Source organism: Pteropus vampyrus, unplaced genomic scaffold (genome assembly GCF_000151845.1).
Source record: "Pteropus vampyrus isolate Shadow unplaced genomic scaffold, Pvam_2.0 Scaffold272, whole genome shotgun sequence".
Lineage (NCBI taxonomy): Eukaryota > Metazoa > Chordata > Mammalia > Chiroptera > Pteropodidae > Pteropus > Pteropus vampyrus.
Genome location: NW_011889053.1, coordinates 1038528 through 1065371, shown reverse-complemented (window position 1 = coordinate 1065371; position 26844 = coordinate 1038528). Strand labels below are relative to the sequence as shown.

Genomic DNA, 26844 nt, shown 5'->3' with positions numbered 1-26844 from the left:
TGAGCTATGTGCTGCAGAACGGAGGTCTGCACGTGCAGTTTGACTCAGAGCCTTTTGCACAATAAAGTGCTTGGTTTGCACTAGAGTTTATTATTTAAAGGAATACTGTGGTGGCTTTTCATCTGTTAAAATCATGAAACACTTGTTTGTTAGCGCTCAGTAAGATGAATATTAAACGGCGACACCTCACGCCCATCTCATCACACAGGTTACCAGGAGCTGTTCTCATACCCCAAGTGCCTCACGAGTGACAGTGTGGCAGCCGAGTTCATCACGGTGAGTAAGTGCCACCTCCCTGTGTCTCCTGAGTCAGGGTCTATCCAGTTCTAGGGATGCTGCCCCCAGACCACCATCAGAAGACCCTGGTCCTTCCATTTTTGTGTGTTGGTGGCTCTTTTATTTCATTGACAAAAGCAATATGAACTCATGGGGTAAAATTTGTAAAATAAAAGGGAAGATAAAAATAATCTACAGTCCTGCCACCCAGATAAAGCTGGCAGTGTCCGCTTTGCAGCTTCTTCTGTCCCTTTTCTTCTTCTTACAATGGAGAGAGCCCAGGATGACCAGCCGCCCCCTCAGTCTGGGCTGGCAGACCCAGAGGTATTTGATGTTGTAGTTTTTGAAAACCATAAAAAAGGTAAGTGCCATTGATGATAATGTGACATGAATTAAACTCTAAGGCTATAAATATAGTTGCTCCACAGATGTGTAATTAGGAAAAAATGTCTTTTCCTCACGGTACCTGTGAACGCTCATGGAGCGACAAACCAGGTCAAGGATGACAGTTAGTGGAGGGCTGAACGCTCGCTGTCTTCACTCCCGCAGTCCGCCTCGCCCACCATGGGAAGCACAGACTTCTGGAAAGTGCTCCGATATCTGAGTTTACTGCCGCCTTCTCAGGAGTTACGGAATGTCCTCCTCATATCTGACGGGCACCTGCAGAGTGACAGCCTGACGCTGCAGCTTGTGAAGCGGCATGTCCAGCACACCAGGCTGTTCTCCTGCGGGGTCGGGTGAGTGCGGGAGGCTGGCGTGCGAAGCCCCATGGGGGGCCACCTGCCTGCGGGCGGGCGGCGTCGTGTGGGCTGCGCAGGGTCTAGGCAGGCGTGAGGTCTGGGCTGGGATATGGAGGCTGCTCGGGACGCAGGCCTGGGCCTCTGGGCTCTGGGCCCTGGGCCAGGCTGCCTGGGTCTCCACACCAGGGCTGGCCACGGGTTAGTGACCTCGGGCAGATTGCCAACTGTATAAGCGAGGCTAGTGATGCACACGCCTACCTCATAGGTTTGCTCCGAGGGTTCAGTGGGCTCACGTATACAAAGCACTTGGAACAGATCTGGCCGTGGCAAGCACCAATCAATGTTAATTTTGTTATTTTGCATAAAAATCCAAATTTCTGACCTATTCTGACAAGCCTGGAGACCTGGCAGCCAGGCTCACCCTCCCATGGCAGTTTCTGATGGCCGAAGGGTCTAGGGGCCCCACCCAGGTACCCTGCTCCTCACGATGCCTTTCCCATGAGCACTCTGTGAAGTCTGCATTGTCAGCCCCTGAGACATGCGGGGGGTGGGGTCTTTCTCTGGGGAAGCCAAACCCATGGTGTGAAAGTGAACCCCCCAGTTATGGTTAGCTTTTCAGTTGAACTGAGGCACGTAGTGTAAATATAAGGAAGACAGCAAACCCAAGGGACCGGACTGATGTCTGCAGAGCATGCCTGCCCCCGCCCCCACCCCTACAGTCACCACCACCGCAAGCTGTTACCAGGCCTTCCCTCAACTCGTGCCCCCACCCCTGCTGTGCCAGTCTGGGCTCTGGATGTCCCTGAATGGCCTCTCTGCCTACCCAGAAGGCACTGTTCCTCTCTCTGCCCCCTCAGTCACATGCCTAGTTCTGTTCTCTGTCATCCGAGGCATGATGGTGTCCACCCCACCTCAGGCTCCCCCAGGGACAGTCCTAGCAGGACTGAGCTGAGTAACTCGCACCTGTGGACACAGTGGCCTGCCACAGCGAGGTGTCCCCTCCCTGCCTTCTTAGTCACAGCAGCACCTGCCTGCTCCCTCCACGGTGTCGGGGCCTGCTGGGCTGGCATCCAGGCCCATATACTTCAATGCAGGAGGCACTGTGTCCTGCTGATCCCTTTTTTGCTGAGCACCTGTCAGGGGCAGACGCTGCTTGGCCCGGGCCAAGTACTGTGTGTGGGACACAGACAGCAGTCCAGTAACTTCAAAGGGAGAAGTGTTCCAAGTGCCAGGAAGGAAAGAAAGGGGGTGCTGTTGTGGGCTGACTTTGTGCCTGTTGACATAACTCAGCCTGAGGCAGCTGGAATTGTTACTGATTTTCCATCTAGTTTTTAGGATCTTTCTAAATGTTTCTGCCTCATTTTACACATACTCATTTGTGTTCAAAAACTCTAGCAAGATGTTGTGAGTTCTCCAGGAGTAGAGACTGTCGCTCCCGTGGGTGGTAACAAGCTGTCATCTGAGTCCACATGGCAGGAGCACAGAGAAGGTTCCAAGTGGTCTCACTGCTGAGGGATTTATAAAATGCAGAGCAGCTCTGCTGAATCACCGCCAGTTAAACCTTGAGGACTGAAGCCAACTCTAGTCTTTACCAATATGCTAACAAATATTTCAGAAGTAACTCTTAAGCTCTTTTTCTAAAAAGTTATTGATCATTTCTTTAAATTTCAGGAGGAAACTCTCTTAGAAAGTCATTCTTGATAGAATTATTATTGAGAGAAATTTAGTAGGACATTGACATTTGAATATCAAAGGTTATGTTTGCTAGAATGAGAGTTACTTCTTTATACCTTTTCCTTTCTAGATGTGGATCAGATTTCAAGGTGTAGACTTTATTAACCCTTTTGCCACTTGGCCTTTGAGATCGGATTTGGGTAGCTTTGACAGTCCTTGAAAGTAGGTTGATGTCTTCACCATCATTCTGGTACCTTTTGGAGGTTTCTCAGTGTCATCTACTACATCCTTTAGTAAATTGGAAGTCAAGAATTTATGCTTTTTTCCTGTCATATGTTTTGTCTTCTTCACCTTAGCTACAGAAGAGTAAATTCTGCATGTCCTGTCTTTGTTTTGAGCTGTGTCAACACTGTTAAGTACATGGACTTCAAAACTGTTTGTAAAAACTAACCTGTGTTCAATGTGATCAGTTCCACAGCAAACCGTCACCTACTAAGGACTCTGTCCCAGCATGGTGTTGGAGCATTTGAATATTTTAACTCAAAATCCAAATATAGTTGGAAAAAACAGGTACGTTTCTCAAGCATCTTATTTCTAGTCTTATGGTTTACATGTGGAAATGTTATCTTCTTACAACCTAGTGGCAGTAACTTCTTACAGTCTAGTGCCATTAGTGACATTAATGTAAAGGGCAGCTGGCAAGAGGCAAAGGCGGAAGGAAGGTGTGTGTGTGTTCACCCCCTGGAAGGAGCACAGTGAACTCGGAGTCGGGTCATTCCCTGGCAAATAGTTTGGTTTCTGCTTCAGAAAGTGTCTGGGGTTGATCTTTTAAAGTAAAGTATTATACATGTTTTGCCAGATTAATTTTTTTATTGTGGCAAAATGTACGTAGAACGTACCACGTGAACCACATTTACGTGCACGTTTCAGGGGCATTAAGTACATCCTTACCGTTGTGCAGCCGTCACCACCGCCCACCCCCAGAACTGTTTCGTCTTCCCAAACAGAAACTCTGTCCCCATCAAACAAGTCCCCATCGTCCCTCCCCCAGCTCCCGGCCCTCACCGTCTACTTTCTGTCTCTGAATTTGACTACTTCAGATGCCTCACACAGGTGCAGTCACACAGCACTTGTCCTCTGGGGCCTGGCTCGTTTCATTCGGCATGTCTTTAAGGAATTGCTACACTGTGGCAGGTGTCAGGATTCTCTTCCTTTTTATGGCTGAACAACGTTCATTGTCTGCACACCCCACATTTTATTTATCCACTCCTTTGCTGATGGACGTTTGGGTTGTTTCAGCTACCGTGAATCATGCTGCTGTGATTATTGGTGGACAAGCGTGTGTACAGGACCCTGATTTCAGTTATTTTAGGTACATCCCCTGAAGTGGACTAGCTGGATCACGTGGCGACTCTATGTTTAGTGTTTAAGAGCTGCCACACTGTTGTCCCACACAGTGGCTGTGCTGTTTTACACTGCTCCCCGCCCCGCCCCCTGCCCCTGGCCCAGGCCATTTACCAGGGTTCCAATTTCTCCACGTCCTCATCAATATTTATTTTCTGTTTTTTTTGCTTTTATTTTTCTGACGAGCGCCCTAATGGGTATGCAGTGGTAGCTCACCAGGGTTTTGACCTGCAGCTCCCTCACGAGTAGTGATATTGAATGACTTTTCATGTGCTTATTGGCCATTTGTGTATCTTTGGAGAATGGTCTTATTCAAGTCCTTTGTAGAATTAATTTTTATAACTGGAATATACTCTATTCCAGAGTTGTGTGTTAGTAACTAACTAATGGAATAAGTTTTGGATGTTTTGCACACTTAAATTATGTGCTAGTGCTGTTATCTAAAATGCTACATAAAATCTTTCTGGAAAAGTACCCTGCAGCAGGAAGGAGGGAAAAAGACAGCTGCAGTCCCCAAGGACACAGTGTGAAATTCAAGTGTTCGGTGACAATTTTCTGGATATACCACTAAAAGAGAAATAATTCCTCTGGCACAAATAGATAGAAGACCAGATGACTCGGTCCCGTTCTCCGAGCTGCCACTCTGTCTCCGTGACATGGCAGCGGCTCAGCCCCGAGGCGCCCGAGCCCCTGCAGGCCCCGGCCCAGGTGCAGGCCTTGTTCCATGGCGACCGGCTGCTGGTCTACGGCTTCATCCCCCACTGCACACAGGTGAGGAGCCATGGGTCGTACTAAGAATTTTCTTTTGTTTTTCTCTCTTTTTTTTCTTCTCCAAATCATAGTAAGCTGGCAGATTTTCTCCTTCGGGGGACACAGAGGGTGACGACCAGGGGCCCTGGGAGCCTCCAACTTTCCCTTGAAAGGGGAGAGGAAATGGCTGAGAGATCCGCTGATAAACTAGGGAAGACGAAGACACTCTCGGGGGAAGCGACGAAGGAATCCTTTTTTTTTTTTTTTTCTCATTCCAGGCAACTCTACGGGCATTAACTCAAGAGGAAGAATTTTCTACGATGGTGTCAACTACGGAACTTCAGAAGACAACTGGAACTGTAAGATCCAAAACTCACACTGTGGACCCAGGGTTGGAAAGCTGTAATGATGTCACGTTTTCATGTCGAGTGCTCCGTGTGTTTGTCGTCATCAGTACATGGACATTTCAGTACAAACAAGGATGCTCTCCTTTGGTTTCCAGTGAGGCAGCCTTCTGGGGTTCTCGGCTCTAGCCACGGCCTCCGGGCATCAGCGAGCATAAATAAGTGCAGTTAGAGTTGGTATTTCGTGCGTGAAAGGTTTTGGGGGAGGTTCTCAAAGCCGTGTAAAAGTTCAGTGCCTCTGGGCCACCTGCGTTATATTAAAACATTCAGCATGACAGTGCTAGACTAGGGTAAAACATATCATCTGTCAAGGCTGTTTGTTTTTACTTTTGGATTAAAAGCAAATGAATTGCACCAAAACCTTACAACGCTGACATTGGTGTTGAATCTACTCATTAGTTAGACCTGGAACGTCCCTAACCCTCCTATGTCACATGTGCAGCTTGCTTTTCATAAGAGTGTTTGCATGGCCAGGTAAATATTTGCAGACGTCGGTGGGTGTTTTTTTAAATAACATACAGCTTATTTTTTGGCACTGAATAATTATAGCTTACTGCTTGCCAGTGACTTATGTATAGAATAAGGGAACCTCCAAATTGTTTTAAAAATTGAATCTAAAGTGGAAATAAAGTAAAAGGATTTGACCTAGGAAGAAATCATTTTTCACGACATCACAGTTGTTACAGTTGTGCTTCCTCCGTGAACAGCAGTCTGATCGGGAGTGGTTACGCGTGGGGGGTTCTCACTGAAAGCCACAGCGCGTTGAAGGTCGGCTCTGCTTCGCCACTTGAGGGAGGGAGGAGACCCTCACCTGCCCCTCAGAGTGAAGGCTGCAGCCGGGGTCGGGTGCCACCATCTCCGCCGTAGAAGAACAGTTGAAAATTTTTGAAATAAATTAAATTTGTAAAATGGCCTTTTATAGAAAAGGCAGAACTGTAGACAGAGAAAACAGAAGTCATTGCCAGGGGTGGAGGTGGCTGCGGAGGGGCACGAGGGACATTTAAGGTGGAGAGACTGCTCAGTGGTTCCACGACTGTGTACATTTGTTAAAACACATCAAACTGAACACCTGCCAGGGGTTCATTTTGGGGTGTGTAAATTGTACTTCGGTTTTAAAAATGGTTTTCTACGTATGACTGTAATTAGAAGCCATGCAGATCTTTTTTCCCTTTGCTGCTCGAACAGATGATTCACAAGCTGACAGCACGAGCTCTGATCAGAGATTATGAAGATGGCATTCTCCACGACGACGAAACGAATCACGAGGTTCGCTGCTCTCGTAGCAAAACTCATCACGTCATTCTTGGTTCTTCTTAAGTTGATTTATCCATGAGCATGTAGAGCGAACATAGCTGGATGGACATGCACGCGGTGTCAGGGACATTTATTGTCATGTCTGGGGTGCAGGGTGCTCAGTAACTGTTTGTTGAATTAATTATCAAGAGAACATGTCAGTGGTTTCCTGGGAATTCTGTGATGTTTTTCCCCGTCAGAGGGGCCAGAGGACGGCCCAGAGAACGTTCACTGGGGGCCTGCCACCGGCATCACCACCACTCTTGTATGTTGTCGGTGGTGTAGTCCCCTCTTCCTGATGAGAAGCCCAGGTGCTGGACTGGGGATGGAGGTGGGGGAGGGGAACCTGCCTAGGGACACACAGTAGAGCCAAAGCCACCTTGCTCCCTCCCAGCTGAGCTGATGAGGCCCCTGGCCGGGGGTCCAACTTGGCCAGCCCACCCTGGCGGCCCTGCTGGTGCCTCCGGGGCCACGATCTTAAATGAAGTTAAGAGCCTTAGGACTCAGTGCCATCCCAAAAAGAAGGTACCATGGTGTATGCCACACAGGGCCACCGATCCCCTTGCAGACAGTCACAGCTCCTGATAAGTGGCCTGTGCCTTCAGTCCCTGAGCAGCCTTGGGTTCTGTCTGCTTAGGACCCTTTTATCTCTGAGGGCGACTGACCCGCCCTGCCCCCTACTCCTCACCCTGGCAGCCTCGTCTTCACAGCGGAGGCTCACACTGTCTGTCCAAAGTTCCAGGACAGTCCTCTTGAGCTGGAAAGGGCTACCTGTGGAGTCGTCCTCTCTGTGACTTAGCTGCTCGCTTGAGCAGAGAACATCTAGTCACTGACTTAAGATATTTAGACAAGGCCATTGACTCATGGTTTAGTGTGAAATTCCACTTACGAAATGGTTTGCTCTCTATAAAAAAAACACCTTTTAGGTGACTTTACACTCATTTAATTGGTCATATGTAGCTAAACAGTGAAAAATGAAACAGAACGTGATTGTGTGTGTTTTATTCTATCCTAGATGAAGAAGCAGGTGTTAAAGTCTCTCATTATTCAACTCAGTAAAGAAAACTGTCTCATAACGCAGTTCACAAGCTTTGTGGCCGTTGAGGAAAGGGTGAGTATCGTTGCTCATTCGTGTTACTCTCCTTATATTTACATATTAACAAAGTTACTCTCAGTGTCACTGTCACCGACAGCGCCCACACCCCTGGCCTGTGAGGGCGGGAGGGGAGAGATGGGCAGGCTCACGGGGATCTCCATAAATGGGACGCAAATGTTATTATTTTTAATGTGTACTTTTAAGATTTACTACCATTTTGTTACATTTGGGCATTTCTCATCTCTTATTAATCCAAGACCTTCAGAAAATAGGAAAGGCCTTGGCTTCCCTTAACCTCTGCAAAGCCCTTTCTCCTTCATCAGCTGAAGGGCTAGCATGGCCAGGCTCCCCGCCACTCCCTCCCGGTGGCCCTGGCCGGCGGCAGTCTCACACCCACCCGTCCCAAACCAAACGTTTACGGGGCTTAGAGTGCCCAGTAACCATTTCATTTGGTAATGTCTGTTTCAATTTTATCTAATTTTGATTCACTGTAGGATGGTAATGAGTCACCTTTTCCTAATACTCCAAATATTTTGGAGCTTGTCGCCAAAGATGTGGACATCTTGCCGTACATGAGCTGGCAGGAGGTGCAGCCCTGTGGCTTCAGTGCACCTTATGGCAGTGCGTGGCAGGTGAGTGCTGATTGCCACACAGACTGGTGCTGTGTTTCCGTGTTCTTACGGATGTGGAGGGCCTTTCCCAGACGGCACCCTTATCACTTGTATGTGCAGGAGCTGTTGTCTCTGTGATGGCAGAAAATATTTGCACATCTATAAAATAGCTGTTACGAGACTGAGAAAGTCAGTATGTGATATGTAGCTGCTAAGCCCAAAAGGGAATAGCTGTGGTCCTGCTTCTTCCACAGACAGACCATCGACCAGGAAGCTAATCCCATTTACTCTAATTGAGAAATGCAATGTAAATAAAAATTGAAAGGCATATCCAAACGCAAAAGGACAAAACAGTGCTCTCAGGTATCCAAGTTAGAGAAGTAAATTGCCAAATTTTAGAAATTTTGAATCTGAGGGAAAAAATTTGTGAGGAAATATGTAATATAGGCAACATTCATTTTCTTTTATCCATTTTAAAGTTACAATGTCAGTTAAGAATATAAAAACATATTAGATATCAATGGTGTCAGCGGGACGGTGATCCCTCAGAGATAAAAGTAAACAAGGCGAGTCCTAGGTGTCATCAGCTCACTGCTTGGGAGGCGTCCCCAGACGGGAGCCCAAGGACGGGGAACCCAAACAGAGCCTGGCAGTGTCTCTGAGTTAGGGGGCCAGAGTGCGGCCCAGGGGGGCCAGGACTGCTAAGGTTGGAACACGGACGGGGCTGCAGAGCCCTGCCGTGGCTCCTTTCTGGTCCTCGGCCGAGTCCTGATCAGCACATGTGTGACAGTGTAAAACTGACCTGTTGGGCATCCATTTAAAAATGACCAGGCAGGCAAAGAAGTGTAAAGATGACTCGTAATGAGGAGAAAAACCAATCAGTAAGAACAAACCCAGAAACTAAGGTGTAACGGAGATAATAGGCAACGGTATTAAAACGGCTATCATAAATATACTCTGTATGTTCAAGAAGGCAGAGGAACGGTTGAGCATGTTAACTAGAGCTATGGAAGATTTAAAAAAAAAAAAACAAACAAATGGAATTTTTAAAGATGAAAAATAGCATCTGAGATAACAAATACACTGGAGGTGACGCACAGCAGATGAGACACCACAGAAGCCCTTCGTGACATGAGCTCCAAAATTTGTTTCTCAATTAGCCTTTCATATTTTTTTAGGATTATTTTTATTTTTAACTTAAGTTTATCAAAAACAATTCCAAGCATCAGTGATTTTGCCTTTTTTCCTACTTAAAACTCAAGCTACCTTTAAAAAGAGAGTAGAGGAAAAAAACATTTAAAACACACCACGGTCAAATAAAACCTGGTAGAACACACAAGACTGATATCTTCAGACTCCAAAGGGAGGGCTTTGAACATTAAAAAAATAATGTTAAATTTGTTTTGGCTTTACGTGATCTTGCATTGAGGTTTTAAGTGAGGAAAGCAATTTATATCCAAATTTTAAAATTCACTTTTGAAAAAGCAGAAAGTACACTAAAATTAATTAATTTCATATAAAGCACAGTAGAAAAAAATAATCTTAAGAAATGCTTCAGAGATCTGACGTGAAGACTTGAAGCCTAACCTGCTGTGAGAATGCCAGTAACCTCATGGATGAGGCATTCAACCAAGTCTCATTCCTGGTCTCGTGAGGTTCCTGATCAGTCTCTGATTAGGATTCTTTTAATTGGTAGGTATCGATTTGTATGCTTCGTCCTCAGGAATAGAGCATCTTTCATATTAGATAGTGTGGAAATAGGGAGAATGATTCAGGTACAATATCTCTGCTTTGCAAAGTAACCTTTCTGGAAATGCGATTTAAAACCAGCTTGGCTTACCTTTTATATTTTGATGTAGCTTATCATCTTTCGTCATACAGATTTTTAACAGAAATTTTTTAATCTTTGGGTTTCTTGTTTTCGTTTTGTATTATTTTGTTTTTTCGTCATGCTTAGAAACACCTTCCTGTTCAGAGATTACGCTTTGTAAAAATTTCCCCTTATTATTTCTTTAAATGGTTTTATGTTTACGTTTTATTTTGCACCCAGTTAGAATCTATCCTTGTGTAATAGGAAGTCTGGAACCAACTTTATTCTTTTCCAGATGGTTGCCCACTTTTCCCAACACCGTTTATTGAATAATTCTTCTTTTCCTCCTATTGACTTGAAATGCCATCTTCATTGTCTACCTAATTCCTACATGTTTTAGAATCCATCGCTGGACCACGTGTTCTGTTCTGTTGGTCTGTCTGCTGCGATTATTGTACTTTCACAAAATGCGTTAATAGGTCTAGCCCATCACTGTTATTCTCTTTTCAGTTTACGCATCTAAGAACATTTTTCATCAGATAAACATTATATTTAACTATATTTTGAAATGTGTGCCTTGTCACATGTTCTGCAGTATTAATTATGTAAATGTGTACTTGAAACTTGGCTTAGCTGGGAAAGGACCACTTTTTTTAATGGCTCATTTACATTGCTCAAATGAGAGGCTAGCCAATTCTAGTATACCTCAGGGACCTGTAATTCATATAAAACTGGATTTTATTTACGTGCAACTTTGTAAAGCATGCTCTTTAAGTTATATCCAAACAAGAGTAGTAACATAGCTCCTTTTTCCCTTTTGTTGTATGTTTTATTCACATTCTGGTATAAAGACATATTCTTTTAGTTACTTTAAAGCTTTTGGAATTTTTTCAGTTTTCTCATTTTCTTAATATTGCCGTAATGCAGTATAAAGGACTGGAATAATCTATTTCAAACTGCCAGCTTATTTTAGGGCTAATTTATATACTAGGATACCACTAGTTGTAAAATCTTACACAAGTCACTTTTACGGTGCTCATTTTCCTCCTGTGTAAAATGAGGATGTTTAAAATTCTGTGATTGTGAGAACCGAGAGATTAAGGTCTGCGACGCATTTCTTGTTGGTATTCGCTCCAGACCTCAGATTCCATGTCTGCGAAATGAGGGCCTTGCACTTAAAGGGTCTTAAATGGCTCCTCTTTTGAATGCCTGGGATAAGCAATTGCTTGACTATTATTGGAAAGTCAGCTACTAGGAAGGACATTTGTTTGGTTGTTCATTTTATTCTGCATTTTTCCTGACATCTCCTTTTTTATTTCCGGGCAGCCTCTGTCGGCATCCTCTGACTGGCGTGGAGAATTCCATCTGTCTAAAAGAAAACAGAAACCATCTACGGTGGAAGTGTTTGGAGTTCTCGAAGGTCTTAGCTTAGCCTCCAAAGCACCAGAAAAACATTTCAGATCTGGATGGAAATGCACACATGCAGAAACGCCATTGGACTTGAGTCAGATGGAGCCGCGTACATGCAAAGGAGCCGGCACACCGCTGGCGACTGCCATCTCACCGCAGATGGCTGTCTGCAGATCTTTTGCTACCCCTAGGCCGGCGGCCTTCCCAGCCGCCCTGGGCTCTGTTAGCTTTTCTCACCCCTGCCCGCCCCGTGAACCTCCTCACAGCTCTCCGTTCAGCTTTTGTAGTGCCGAACCGTCTGGTCCAGCTACGAGTGACCTAATCCCTGAGGCTGGCTGCAGCATCAATGTCTTCCCTGAGCAGGATTCAGCCCTCAGAGGGCTTCCCCCGAACCCACCTGTTGAATCTTTTATTGGCCCTGCTTTTGCGGGTGGCTTGTTTGGCTCCAGACAGTGTTCTCTCCCTACAAATTATAAAGGCCTGCAGGCCTTGGGTAATGCGGGCACGTTCCTCGAGGTGGACTCTTCCCCGCAGCCCAGTCCTCCTTTCTCTTCTCCCAGTCTGTCTCCCCCGTTTTCAGCTGCGGACTCTACCTTGCTTCCTCTATCTGATTTCTCCACTTTTAATTTTCTGGAGTCTGCAACTCCCTTGAGCACCAGCTACATGCAGCCAGCACACCGACTTGGCCTTGCTTACCATGGATATGGGGCTTCTCTATCAAATCTTCCTGCCAGAAATGCAGTGTCTCGCCAAGGTCTGCGTTCGGCTGTCCCAAGTTCTTTTGGAACAGAAAATGATGAAACACGAGGATTTCTGAGAATAACGCCGTTTAAAAAGGTGGCCAAATCTCATGTAGCAGGAAGAGAATTTACTGCGAGCTCTCAGGCGTGGGAAAACCAGGGCCCCGGCATCTGCCAACAAAGCCAGAGGAGTTCTGTGCCGTGGACCGGGCTTTTCAGGCTGCAGACTGAGGTGCTCTTCTTATTCCTCCCGTGCCTGGGGTTGATTCATGTCCTAGTTTAGAACAGAACCACTCAGAGGAGCTGGTCATCGAGCTGGGTACAACCAGTCCGCAGTGAGTCAAGGGACTTGTGCAGAATGTAAATCGACACACTACTTCCTTCGTTGGGAAAATCTTGCTATAAAAAAAGAAAAAGTCTCTTGAGCAAAATAATGTGTTCAGGATGACCGTTGTTTATCTATGTACAGCCTTAGGTCAGACTGTCATACTCATGAATGCGGATATTCCGTAGCTAAAAATTAGCATCCCAGAATGGGTCATGGGGTAAGACCTTAACTCCCCAGGTTCTAGAACTGATGAATTCCAAGTCCCATAAATGTCCCAGTGTGAGGTGAAGCACAGGTACTGTAAGTATACTCTAAATATTTTCATAGACGGTCTCGAGAATATTATTCCACACGCAAGATTGTGCTAGAGCTAATCATTCCATTTGTGAAGCTAATAAACACCCCCAAAGTTTAGCTCCTGCACAGGTACTAAGACCCACTCTCACATCTGTAATTATTTGTTTTGATGTAATTTAAGTAGTTAAAGCAACGTGATTTAGTTCAAAACTAGGTTTGAGTCCCAGCCCTGCCACTTTGTGATTTGAGGCAAGTCAGATAACCTTTCTGAGTCTCAGTTTCCTCATCCATGTAATGGGAATAATAATAGTGTCTGCCTTCAGTGGTTTTGAGATTTAATAAGATGATAACAGCCATGTGGCTCCTTACCTGAGGAACATACATGACAGTGGTGTCACAAGCCCAGAGCGACCACTGCTGCCTGTGGACACTGGCGCCAGACTGTTGGGGCTTATATCCTGGCTGACTGTGCTGTGTGGCTTTGCATAAGTTGCTTAATCTCTCTGTTCCTCTGTCCTCAGTCTGCAAAGTGGCTCTAGTAATACCACCTCCACAAGAAGTGGCTGAGAAGATAAAATAGCACCTGGCACCAGTTTAGTACTGGTTGGCACATATTATCACTGCTGTTATTTTTCAAATTATTGCCGTAGATCCTTTAACATGTCCACCTGCCTATGATGTCATCCTCTTCCTGCTCCCTGTGCGTTCCCCTGGGATCCCGAGTCTCTGCTTCAATGTTGAGGTCCCCCCACGCCCCGTAGTAAGGCTTATTACTTCACTCTCGTAAGCATGTGGTAAAGATCAGCCGAACAAGCAGTGACTCTTAGCTGAAGTGAGCGGGGGACAGAAGGCACAAGGGAGGTAGTCCTATAGAGCATGTTCAACAACACAATTTTATATTTAGTAGGAAATGGTCATTTTCATGGTTCAGGCATAAGGACACATTTTTAATGTTGAACAAAAAGATTCGTGTTATTTGAAAGTTTGAGAAACATTGCCTCAGAGCATTGCTGGAAGAAACAAACACATCATTTTAAAAATTCTCCACACATGAGCCTCTTTTCAGATTTTTATAAATGCCACCAAATACTTCTCATCCATAGTCTCTTTGAGACTCCCAATGATGCCATGTCACTAATATGTGAAGAATTTTGATTTGACAGTAATACGAATTTTAGAAATGTGGCTTAAATTTGTTTTCTTAACTTCGTAGGATGGCTTTTGGAAACTTACACCAGAACTGGGAGTCATATTAAACCTTAATATAGATATTTTAAACAGCTTTCTTGAACAAAAAGGCATTCTATCTCTAGGTAAGTCATTATTTTTCTATGCATTAAATGTTCTTAAGTGTTATAAATTTTCTTGTAAACTAGTGTACTAATATAATAATTATATAAATTATGTATGAATAGGATTATGTTTGTCACCACAGGAAATAGGCAACTAGTTTCTTAGGGTATCACTGTGCAAATTTATCAGCATAAGCAGCAATAACTGCTATTTAAAAAATCTGAAATCTTAAGTAGCTTAACACAAAGACTGCTTTCTTGCCTGGAAGCCCCATCCCGCATAGGCAGAGAGTGTTGTGGCTCTGCCACGGTCAGTGAGTGTCTTTAAAATTACCCTGGTTAAAAGAAAAGAAGAAAAAAGGTGCCTCGGGCATCGTCTGCCTGGTAGACAAGAGGGAGAAAGAGAAAATGTGGCAGAAACCAGTCACTGTGCCCCACCAGACACGGACTGGGACATGCGCTTTAGCTCCGTGCCCAGGAATAGAGCTCTGATGAGCACGCAGCCAGTCTCTGCCAGAGCAGGTTGTTCCAGCTCTCTAGACCTGGTTCTTTTCATGACAGCGGGCGGGATGGATGAGGAGAGCCTGGACATCCTCAAACTGGCAAGTGGTTTGAAGGCCAAGTACTAGCCTGGCTTAAGAGCTCTCTTTAAAATAAAATAAACATCATGAAACAAATGGCCAGTTGTCCATTGAGCAGCAGCGTCTGGCCACCCTCCCATCGTCTCTGAAACGTCAGGGATTGCGTATTCCAGGCTCATGGCCTACGTGCGTTGAGCTAGACTGAAAAGGACTAATGAAAACCCACAGGAGGATTTACATTTACTTTCCCTGGACAAACTGTCTGAAAACTGCTCTCTGAGGGTCTGGAATGCAATTTAAAAAACAGGCAGAAACTGGAAGGGGCATAGCCCTTGAAAGGAGGGAAGCCACGGGAGCAGGTGTGGGTCGGTTTCTTACCTGAGGGCTGGGAGCCACCGGGAGGTTAGAATTGGGACCAAAAGTCTCAATGGGAGGGTGACTTAGGGGTCAGGGTTCCAGGCTGCCGGAGTGGCCGGAAATTAAGTGCGGGACTCCTAGAAAGATAGGATCCCAGATCTGCACTCGAGTTCTGGTCCCGGCTGCCTCCTAAACCTGAGGTCACAGGGGGTGGCTTCAGGGAATCGAGAAAAGCAGGAGCTGAGCAGAGCTCTTGGCTGCTGTCAGATGTTGGGGAGACAGTTTGATGTTCAGATCACGGCAGATAGACTGGATAAAGTAGGCTTTGCATTAAAACCCAGAGAGGGCCGTAGAAGGACCACGTCGAGTGATGGAGCACTGCACCACAGGGCACGCGTGAGCGGTGGCGCAGGGACAGCTGGACCGTAGGGGAAGGTCTGGTTCGACCTTTCACCTCACGTCATCCTCAAAAATCAGTTCCAAATAGACTGAAGTCCTGGATGTGAAAGGCAAACCTTAACACTTTTAGGAGAAAATGTGGGAAAGTACCTTTATGGTTTTAGGATAAGAAAGATTTTTTTTTAACTTTTTATTTTGAAATCATTTTAACTTTGCCGGAAAATTTAAAATATAGTACAAAGAATTCCCGTATATCCTTCACCCAAGTTCCCCAGACGTTAACATTTGGGAACACTTGATTTATCATTCAGAGAGGAATTTCCTAATGCTTAAAAAAAAAAAAAAAAAAAAAAACCAAAAAGAGGCCATAAAGGAAAAGATTATTAGACTTCGTTAACATCAAAAATGCCTCTTCAGTAAAAATAAAAAATAAATAAAATTTAAAACATGAAAAACATACCACAAGCTGGGATAAAATACTTGCAACACAGATAAGCAGTATATAAACGAGGCACAAACCTCATGGTAGAGCTGAGTGATTAACACAAACCAGCACAGTGGTCTCTAAGAGGGAGCAGAAGAGAATAGAGTTGGGACTGAGCTCACAGACATTTCCCAGGTACTGGTTATATTCTGTTCTTAAAAAGGGTAGCTGAATATCACCTCACACCCATAAGAATGGCTGCTGTCAAAAAAAACCAGAAAGTAACAAGTGCTGGCAAGGACGTGGAGAAATTAGAACTGTCGTGCACTATGGGTGCAGCCCCCATGGAAAGCAACATGACACTTCATCAAAAAATTAAAAATAGAGCTACCATATGATTCAGCAATTTCATTTCTGAGAATATACCCAAAAGAAACAAAAGCAAAGAGATATTTGCACACACGTGTTCATAGCAGCATTATTTACAATAGCCAAAAAAGGGAAGTGATCCACATGTCCATCAAAGCATGACTGGATAAGAAAATATGATATATACATATAATGGAATATTTTTCAGCCTTAAACAGGAAGGGAATGTTGACACATGCTACAATATTATGCTATGTGAAACAAGCCAGACACAAAAGGATAAGTTCTGTACGATTGCATTTACATAAGGTCCCTAGAACTAGAACTTGGGAAAATTGAGATACATTTTGAGAAAGAAACATCAGGCCTTGGTGATGGATCCCATCTGGGCTTTTGAGGAAGAGGAGGGTTGAAGGTGGGATCAACTGTAGACTGAGCCTGAAAAAACGCCAGTAGAGTTATGTTTTGGACATTTAAAGCTCGAGGCACCAGTAGAAATTGGAAAGAAATGCACAGGAAGAGGCCAGAACAGTGTAAGACTCCAAGGAACTCTCAGTATCTGAAGCTATGAGTCTTCAGCTCAAAATTATCCACACGCCAGAGTTCCCCATTCTGGGGTGGCTTGTTCTGAACCCCACTCCTCCTCAAGAAAGATGTGTTTCATTGGTTTCTTGAAATGTGAGATTGGAAAAACAACAGTATTTGAAATGTTTTTTTATATAGTGATTTCAAATACGTTTCTTGCATTAAAAAAAATAAAAACGAGTTATTAGTTTCTGGGTTCAATATATATAAGAATTTATTTTCAATTTTGGTTTTTCATAATATAATATCTCAATTTGGATAAATAACACTGGTTACCTGTAAGTACTATTAAAATAATCAAAGAGAACAATTTAATTCACCTAAACAATTTTTATTTCATGCTTCACAAAGAGGGCAGTTCCCACGCTCCAGCCCAGAGAACTAACTGCAAAGCAAGGGGGAAGGGCCGCAGGCCTTCACAGAAAGAGGCAGGCAGGCCACCGAGGCGTACTCGCTTAGTCAGGGGGCTGGACAAGCATCTCTGACCTCATTTACAAGGATCAAGGGACAAGGAAATAAGTTTGGAGCCCAGAGTTGGCTTGAGATCATTTGAGACACCGGTCTAATCAGTCATACCGATTGTCAATCTGTCGTATATTTAGGTTTTCTCTTCTGAGCTCTTTGTAGGTGGAGCCTAGAACTGAATTTCTTTCTACGTAGTTCACGCGCCTCTGGATATTAAAGACGGCAAGCGGGGGAGCGCTGACCTAATGCAGTTTCCTTATGGCCATCGGGGACCAGGACAGGCGCGTGTTCCAGTCGTCCTCGTGTTTTATTTAAATAGCAGGCAAATCGAGGACTTTGAAAAGTATTGTAGCGTTTTATGATCTGCAAATGTGTTGTGGTTTAATGGTATTACATTTCTTTACCAGAACTTTTAGAACTGGGCACAGTTTGAGGTGCAGTTTCCAGCCGACATAAGAGTTTTCTACTTTTAGGTGTAAAAGGAAGAGAACGTCTCCTGGACCTGATCGCCACATTTCTGGTGCTGCAGTTTCTTCGCACCCAGTTGGAACAGAAGGGAATAGTGTTCAAATCCCTGATGAAACTGGACGATGCCGCCGTTTCCAGGTTTCTCATTGTTTCCCATTTAACTATATATTTTCTTATTTAAAAATATTATTTAATGTTTACCTGTATTTTTTCCATTGAACTATAACATTAAGCAACTCACCTTTTCAACTATGTCTTAACTAACCCTTATCAGAAGCCACGTGGACTCGTGAGTACAGCGAGGTCTCGCCCGCCCTCCTCTGTCACTGGCAGGGCAGACAGCATTTTTGCCTCTTCGGTTGCATAGGAAACTGGAGCTCAGATTGTCCCAGTGTAGCTTACACCGGCGCCCAGAGCTTTGGCCCCTGGCTTAGGAGCCTCTTCACTAGCGTATGTGGGTTCTGTGTGCTCTTGGGAAGTAAGGCTGTTGGGACCAGGCCTGGGACAAGAATACAAATGGAAGCCCACGTGCTGTAAGTCTCAGTAGTTAGAGTTATAAATCAAACCAGCAACTTGTTAAATAAAACGTGTTCTACAAGTTTTACCTTGAGAAATCCAACTTCGTAACCTGGAAGACTAGGTTCAGATTCAGAATTCTGGGGTCACTTGAAGTTTCATGTCAAAACGTGGAGAGAGCTGGTTCTGGGGCCACAAACCCTTGACTGAGCCTGGTACCACGAGAGGCCTCAAGTGTACCTGTGGGCACCCCTTCCTGTCACAGCTCCATCTGTACCCTGCGCAAGTGGCCGCCCTCGTGTACACACACACACACACACACACACACACACACACACGCATGCATTTATATAGTTTGCTTACTTTTTTTAAAACACAAGGGTAAAATTAATAAAAATATTATCTGTAGGGAAGGAGGAGGAGACATCAATGAAAGCTATGTCACTCCTAATATACCTTGATTTATGGTTTTGACTTAGAAACTGTAAATATTTCACATAACGGGTCAGATATCAGAGGATGGAGACTGAACATGTTAAATTATACGAGGGATACCCTCAGCAATGTCTGGGACGTCAGCAGATTAATGGCAAGAGGAAAAGGGGGGTGAGGTGGAACCTGGGAATTAAAGGACATATGAACCAAAGGCAGCATGTAGGCCTTGTCTGAATCCTGACTCGAGCAAAGTCCACGTGTTAAAGAAAAAAAAAAAAAGACAAGTAAGGAAACTTAAACATTACCTAGATATTTTATGATATTAAAGAGTCATTTATAACTATCTTTAAATATCATGTTTAAGAAAGGGTTCTTGTCCCTTAGAGATACATACTCACAGATGAAATTAAAATAAGAAGACCTCTCTTTACCCTCAAAAAGACTGATTAAATTCTATATTCCTAACAAACAGCATCAAACATAAAACAGAAAATAATGAATTGAGCATTTTATCACACACACATATATATAAAAATTATACCTCCATTTTTAAAAAAGCAACAATTTCTCCTTAGATTGCCAAAACAATTCTTTGAGAAAGATGAAAATTATTAAATGAATATCAAGAAAAATACGTCAAGGAATTAGTAGATGGGACTGAAAAGTTACTATTTGATTTAATAGGAGAAACCAAAGAGGCATTTCATCCCATTAGACCTTTTCCAATTGTGATAGCCACTAGAACAAGTAGTAGTAACTTTGAACCTACTTTTGTGTTACAAATCACAAAGTATTAAAGCAAGATTTTAAAAAATAAGGAAGTATATTCCATCACGTTGCTATTACTGTATTATTGTTATTGTGAGAGCAACATGCTTCCTTGGCACTTTAGTAAATAAAACTGTTTTGAGTAGTTTTCATTTCCTGCTTATTGCACATTTAAAACCTTTGTTTCTCCTGCTTCACAATATGCATAACACGAACGCAGTAGCACTTTGCATGGAGGTGCACGAACAAAATTTTCATGCTGGTATGAGGGCCAGTCAGAAGCTCAGAGGCCATCTGGATTAAAGGAAGGCCAGTTGAATTAGTAAGAGTATTTAAATTCAGTTTTGTTGCTTGGTGACAGTTGTTAGTAAGTATAAGGAGACCGATAATTGTCGGGAGTCAGGTCTTGCTATTTGGTGTGCTCACGTCAGGGCGTTGAGCACACGTGTATTGCTCGCCTGTTCTGTGCCGGGAGCTGTTTACATGCATCCTGCTAGGCCCCACAGCAAACCCCCGGAGGCTCGTGTTATCGCAGCTGAGGAAACGGGCTCCCAATGTCCGGTGAAAGCCACTCCGCATCACACAGGCAGTAGTGTGATGGCAGAGACTGGATTTGAACCTGGCTCTTAACCCCCATGCTGTCCTGATGACCCTTTCCCAGTTTACAGGGGAAAAATCAGAAAGATGGAGAGATGTTTTCAAATTTTCAGAATTAAATATATGCCAGATTCATGGGTGACTCTCAGGTACTTTACAAATAACTAATTGAGTTGAGAATCCCTGGTACAGTAGAAAGGAGAGAGAAGCAGAGGTTTGGCTTTTAAAATAAGATTGAGTTTGTACCTGAAGATTAGATAGGATTTAGATGGAGAAGAATGGAAAAGTGACAATAATCACTTTAATATAAAGGCTCGGAGATGCTTGAGTCATTCTGGAGGCAGCATGCCTTCAATGAGACACAGTGGGGTGGGGAAGTGATGGGTATAATGTACTTAAAAATGTACTGAATCAGTTAAAAGCACCAGGTCAGACTAATAGAAGAACTTTAATAAAATGCCAAAGAGAACTGCTTTTATTAACTATCTTAATTTTTAACAGAATTATTGTGTCTGATATAATGTGCTAGATTTGGTACCACTTTACATTTCATATGTATTTAAATCCTGAAATTGATGAAAACATTTTTTTTTTAATCTAGGGATATTCCCTGGGCTTCTGAGAAAATAAAGAAAGCAAGTGAATGGGTAAGAAGAACTGAAGGACAGTATCCATCTATCTGCCAGCGGCTTGAATTGGGTAAAGATTGGGATTCTGCCACTAAACAGCTACTGAGACTCCAGCCTGTAAACACCACTTCTCCTCTCCACAGAGTTCTTAATTACGGTCAAGGGTGAATCAAATGAAGTTTGTATTTTAAACGTTTTTCATGCTTCTATCCATAAAATAATCAAATATTAATAGATACTTATAATGAAATTGAATTCTGATTTTTATTGACTAGCAATAAGTCACTTTAAAATAAATGGAAACAATTTGTTATCTCAATGAACTAACAAGCTGTAATAAAATAAAAATTACAATATTATAGATGTTTTGTGTTTAAACGTTTCGAGATTATGAGACACATCGGGGCGGTCCTGGAAGCTCTCAGCCTTCTCCCCTTTCACGAGTCTGAGGGACAGCTGGCCCAGCTGGACTGAGCAAGTGGAGAAGAAAGGGGGTCTGTGGCCGATGTCTGCACTCCTGGCATGGATGCCTGTGTCCAGACCCCGCCCCCAGCATGCATACTCCCGGTGTGGGTCCTAGTCTGCACTTCTTGTTACTTAGAGAAACTAGGCGTCCCAAGCAACGCTTCCTGGCCCTTGCTTTCGGTGTTGTGTCGCAGATCTCATCACCAAACCCCAGGTCTTCTAGATTCTCACCTATGTTATCTTCTGAAAGTTTTATTGTTTTGCATTTTACCTTTAGGTCTGTGATCCATTTTGAGTTATTTCTTGTGAAAGGCATAAGGTCACTGCCCGCCTTCCTCCACACCACCCTCTCTAGGCCATCACTCCTCCACCTGTCCATAGAATCCCGGTTTCTTTGACATCCAGCCTTTTGGCTGTCCTACCTGTCCTTGGTGCTGCCATTCGCCAGCCACCTAGCACCACCCCCCATTTGTGTGGTTCAGGATTTTCCTTCCTACTGCTAGCCCTGCCTTCATCTCAAGTGATGTCCAGCATCCTGATGTGTGACCTGCCCTCATTGCCTGGGCCCAAACCACAGCTGTGTCCTGGCAGAGCGCCTGTGATCCTGCTGGCACCTGAAGGATGGAAGCCTTGCAAGGAGCTGCCAGGAGCTCTTCTCCCACTCGCCTCCCTGTCTCCCTGGGAGGCTGTCATGAGACCAGTTCTCGTCACCTCCCTGTTCTGATGAGGTACCAGGCACAGGACACAGCTGCAGACTAATACCCCATCCCCAGCTGCATCTAGAATTGGCTCCTCGACAGTGCTGTGCCCCACAACTCATGTTGCACTTACCCAGCTTCTTTTGGGGTATGGGGCAAGGACCAAGGGGAGGTAGCATCTTTGACTGTTCTTCTCCTTGCTGTTTGTATATAAGAAATAAAGCATCCAAATCTAAGACAGTTTGGCTTGTTACATCTTTATTGGCCAAATCAGTCAGGTCTTGGCCTTGCCTGTTTAGTTGATGTAATCACAGAAGATAAATGATCTTTTCTTGGCTTAGCTCAATGGATTTAATGTAGGGAGGAGGCAAGAGAATTAAAATGTTAATCAAACCATTATCAGAGACAGCAATATGCTGATCAGCCCTGCTGCCAGGCCAGGAGGACGACTTCAGAACAAGAATATTTCTTCTTGGTTACTAAACAACCCATTGCCTACCCCTGGGAAGGGGAACAGGAACCCAGAGTCATTCCCTATGGCTAAAACCACGGGGAACCTAAGGATTAAAGGCTGGGGAGCTGCCAGCAGGCCTCTCACTCTACTTATTACCTTTTCACTACATACCCTTCCCCTTCCCCACTGTATGTCCATATCAAAGGAAATGGGAACTAAAAGATGGCATATAAACTGAATTCCCCCAACACTCAGGGTTCCTTCAGTGCCTTATTCTGTCTCTGGCACTGTCCCTCCCACTCTCTGCCCCTGAGAGGAGACCACGCTCTGTGGAGTGTTACCCCTTTTCCAACAAACTTTCTTTTTGACTCTTAACTTTGACGTGTGTGTTGAATTCTTTCTTCGCTCTCCACCAAAGGACCCTCTTCTGTTGGTGCAGGGCTTGGTCACCCCCCAGCAACTCAGGGAAATTTGCCCTGTCCTGCATCAGATTTAAAAGACTGAAAATACCCAGTAGCAGAGAGCTGTGGGCAAACATATTTCCTTACATTATTACCATAAACATATAGTAGTAAAATAAAATTTTGCAATATCGTATTTATCAAAATTTAAATCACTACCTTCCTTGACCTATAAATGTCACTAAAAGGAATTCCACATCTAGAAAGTCATCCTACAGAGAAATGGACACACACGTATGCACATATCACACATACATATATACGGTGCAGTGGCAGAACAACGCAAGAGCTCATTTAAAAAATATAAGTGGGTATTTATATGTATATTACATAAAAAAATCTGTCATGTCTCATTCCAAATTGCTTACCTTTGAGGAATAGGAATTTTATTTCTATTTTGCATTTTTTGGGTTCATTGAAAAAGTTTTACAGTAAGCCTATATACTTATTTAAGATTTAAAATATTTGCCAAGTTTTTATAACTTAGAACCATCTTCTCTCTTCTTTTGCTGTCGGCTTAAGAAACATGGTCAGTTGTCCTATGGAATGTCCACCTTCTAGACTTGTCCAGTTGTTTCCTTTTCTTTTCCCCCATTGGAAATTAGATCAAAAAGCCTCAGTACATTAAGGATCAGCATTTTGTCCACAGGAGCTGTACCTCCTGGTTGTTCCACTTTTAATAATACGTTGATCAGTGGGTTTTCACCAGGACACTTTCTCCTGCAACTGACAACTACTCTGTGGAGAGATGCTTTGGCCTCTGGTTTCTCATCCATCTCTCACCTGATAGTTTTGTTGCCTGAATCATTTTCACGAAATATTGGGATTCTCTTCCACATTTATTGGCTGGAATTATGAAGAAAAAAAAAGAAAAAAGCTTTCCCCCATCAATAAACGTTACTTGGTTATAATATTTTTAAAAAGCACATCTAATTACTAGAAATGCGCGTCTTCCTCCCTGCCTGGCCGACTATGCTTGTTGTAGTCCCGTCACCGTGCGCAGGCTGCACTTAGTAAGCCAAACAAACCAGTGAGCCAGCTCAGGATCTGGTCATCTCCCCCAAGGATCCTGCTGGCTCACAGATTCTGTTAAGAGTTAGTTTCAAAAGTTATTCTAAGTCCACCGTTCAAAGAAACAAAAATAAAAAACTCGCTGCCCTAAACACTTTGCAATTTAAAGTGAGAAAAATATTTACGTTGAGGTGGACTTTCCCAGCAACTTTGGGTGGCTCTTTGTCACTCGTAATCTGGAGAAAATATTTTTTACACGTCTTCTGATGTTTCAATGAAAAAAAAAAAAACTAGAACTTGGAAAACTAATGGTTTTTGGTCTGGCAATAAAAATTTTAAAAAGGTTTATCTTTAAACAGTACTCGCTAGAGTGTAACAGCACTGAGGCGTTTGGATCGTTGACACGCTTCAACCGCGTCTCAGTCACACACAGGAACCGCGGGTCGCTCAGTTCCGGCCCACTGGGTGTCGGCGGCCGGCGGGAGCCGTTCCTAGCGTCCCCGTGGGGAGCGCCCCGTGCAGAGGTTGTCTCCCTCGCGCGCCGGCGCTGCCCAACTGGGGCCCCCAGCCTGCGCCCGCCGCGCCCCGCCGGCCCCGCCGGCCCCGCTCCGCCCCTCCCGCACTTCCGCCTGCCGCCCTCGGCCCGCCCACCCACTTCCTGTGGGCCCCGCGGGCTCCGGCGGGCCGCTTCGACCTGATTGGTCGGTGCGCGTGTCGCTCCGGGACCCGAGCCCGCCATTGGCGGCTCCCCTGCCGCGGCGTCACGCAGCCCGAGCGGACGGGGCGAGGGCGCAGCGCGGGGGTGCGGGCCGTGCGTCGCAGGCGCTCTCGGTTGGCGGTTCGCGGAGCCTCGGCCATGGCGGCGTTCGCGGCGGTGGCGGAGGCGGCAGGCGTGGCTGCGGCCCCCGTCCTGGGCGCCCCCAGCCACGGGGAGCCGCCCGAAGGTGACGGCGAGGCAGCTGGAGCCTGGCGCGCGGAGAAGGACGCGAGCGCGACAGGAGCGGAGGCCGTGGGCGACAGCGAGGAGGACGGCGAGGACGTGTTCGAGGTGGAGAAGATCCTGGACGTGAAGACTGAGGGGGTGCGTGAGCGGCGCGGGGCGGGGGGCCTGGGACGCGCCCGCCGGTGGCCCGTCCGCCTAGGGACACCGTTCCGCTGGGCGGTTGCACGTAAAGGCCTCCGGACCCCGGCTTCGCCACCTCTGTCCCTGAGCATCGGCCGGCGGCGGCCACGCTGGAGCCCCTGTCGCTGCCCCTCCCAGCCCGCTCCCGGGGATCAGGCCGAGCGCGCTCTCCCTCGCCCGGCCTCGGCGTTTGACGCCTCGCGGGTCCTTTTGCGGGTCCCTGCCGCGGGGTCGCCGGTGGTTTCACTCACCCCTGCGTCGTGGCCCCGGCGGGCAGTGATGCTTCGTGTTTGCTGGGTCGCTGGTGTAAGGTGGCCGAGCGCCCCACTCGGTGGTCAGCTCCTTACGGCGTATTCGTTCTGTTTCCCGTTCATCGAGCGCGACCTTGTGTTAATTTTCATTGTTTTGAACATTCGTTCTGCAAACCCTTTCTGGTCCCGTGCTGTGTGCTGGGGGCCGTGTCGGGTCCCGAGGATAGAGATGAATTGTGGCCCGCACATTCGCTGACATAGACTAGTAAGTCAGTAAATAAGTAAAATCCAGTTTCCACCAATACTGTTAGTCGTCGTATGGTAAGGGTGGGGACATTTTTATAGCTAATTTCCCCAGGTGTCTTGAAGACACTCCGAGGTGAGAGGTGGAGCCAGTTTTCCCCTGTTTTGAATCACCTGCGTGTAACACGGTGCTTGGCGCGGGGCAGGTGCTTGGGGCATGTTTGGTTAGAAGGGTGGTGTTTTTAGAGTTAAGAGGATTCGCTTTTTGCTACAAGCTTAGCTCTGTAGGTAGTGCACCAAAAGCCTATACTCTAGTCACAAGTGGATGAAACTAAGAAACTTAAGTGTTTAAGGCTGTTAAAGAGGGTTAGACTTAGCGACCCAAGTTCAGTAAAAGTTCTGGTTCTCAGGGTCTTGGACTTGCAGGTGAATGACTGATTTAGAAGGTGAGCACTCTTAGTGCACCGGGACTGTGGCCGCTGCCTCTTTGTTTGTGGTTTGAGGCGGGGTCCGCATCCCTCGGGCTGCTGTCTGTATGTCTGTGGCCCATTAAGGAATCGGGCCGCCCAGCAGGAGGTGAGCGGCACGCAAGCAGCTGAGCTTCCTCTGTATTTGCAGCCGCTCCCCCGGCGCCAGCATCACCGCCTCAACTCCACCTCAGATCCTCAGGCATTGGATTCTCATAGCACCGGTCCCTGGTGCCACAAAGGTTGGGGACCGCGGTGCTAAGTGTTTAAAGTAGCCAGCCTGTGGAATTGCTGCTGTTCCTAAGCCACAGTCTGGGATTCGGATTCTGTTAGACTGAAAACAGCTGCTCACTGAGTGTGGCTTGGGAAATAGCATTGACACCAAGTTTATATATTAGCCCTGTTCATTTACTTCATTGCAAATTGCGGGGGTGGGGGGGGAAGGGGAGAGGTCAGAAAAAAAATAAATTATCTGACGGAATCTTGGGGATTTTGGCTTCAATTTTGAATTTGAGTCACTTTTGCTTAATAAAAACTTGGTTCGCTTATTTAGTGTATAAATCTTATACAGCTAACTTGTACAACTTACTTATCAAAGCCAACACCCGTGTAACCCCCACCCAAGGCAAGAAATACTAGACAGCCACCCCCAGAAATCCTTTTGAGTCCCCTTCCATCCCCCAGAGGAACTATCCTGAATTATTAAATGGTGATTTCTTTCTTTCCTTTGTAATTTTCCACATAAGCATGTATTCCTCAACACTAGTTTGACCTGATTTTTCCCTTCATTTAAATGGAGTCTCACAATAGTTGTATCATGTATCTGCTTTTTTTGTGAGATTTAATCTGTGTTGTGTGGAGCTGTAGTTTATTTTGTTTTCGGTGCTGCATAGTATTCGGTTGTACGACTAGATTACAGTTTTTTTCCTACTGTCCATAGGTCTTGGGTTGTT

General features: G+C 45.3%; 2 protein-coding genes and 1 long non-coding RNA gene across 3 annotated transcripts in view; 2 read left to right on the top strand and 1 right to left on the bottom strand.

The window, feature by feature from the left end:
• Positions 1-21079, top strand: part of PARP4 (poly(ADP-ribose) polymerase family member 4) — a 67409-nt gene extending 46330 nt beyond the window's left edge. The window contains exons 23-35 of the mRNA XM_011375489.2: positions 18-24; positions 209-276; positions 826-1013; positions 3161-3260; positions 4695-4865; positions 5123-5203; positions 6434-6514; positions 7557-7652; positions 8132-8269; positions 11385-12440; positions 14047-14146; positions 17779-17911; positions 20691-21079. Of these exons, the coding sequence (XP_011373791.1) occupies positions 18-24; positions 209-276; positions 826-1013; positions 3161-3260; positions 4695-4865; positions 5123-5203; positions 6434-6514; positions 7557-7652; positions 8132-8269; positions 11385-12440; positions 14047-14146; positions 17779-17911; positions 20691-20886 (2415 nt within the window). The 3' untranslated portion in view covers positions 20887-21079. The remainder of the gene's footprint in view (positions 1-17; positions 25-208; positions 277-825; positions 1014-3160; positions 3261-4694; positions 4866-5122; positions 5204-6433; positions 6515-7556; positions 7653-8131; positions 8270-11384; positions 12441-14046; positions 14147-17778; positions 17912-20690) is intronic.
• Positions 21080-23160: 2081 nt separating this feature from the next.
• Positions 23161-24284, bottom strand: LOC111729623. Its single transcript, XR_002776304.1, has 2 exons — positions 23993-24284; positions 23161-23642 (listed from the first exon to the last, which is right to left on the bottom strand). It is a non-coding gene; the product is annotated as an uncharacterized LOC111729623 (long non-coding RNA).
• Positions 24285-24577: 293 nt separating this feature from the next.
• MPHOSPH8 (M-phase phosphoprotein 8) overlaps positions 24578-26844 on the top strand; it is a 29231-nt gene continuing 26964 nt past the window's right edge. The window contains exon 1 of the mRNA XM_011375488.2: positions 24578-24888. Within this exon, the coding sequence (XP_011373790.1) occupies positions 24664-24888 (225 nt within the window). The 5' untranslated portion in view covers positions 24578-24663. The remainder of the gene's footprint in view (positions 24889-26844) is intronic.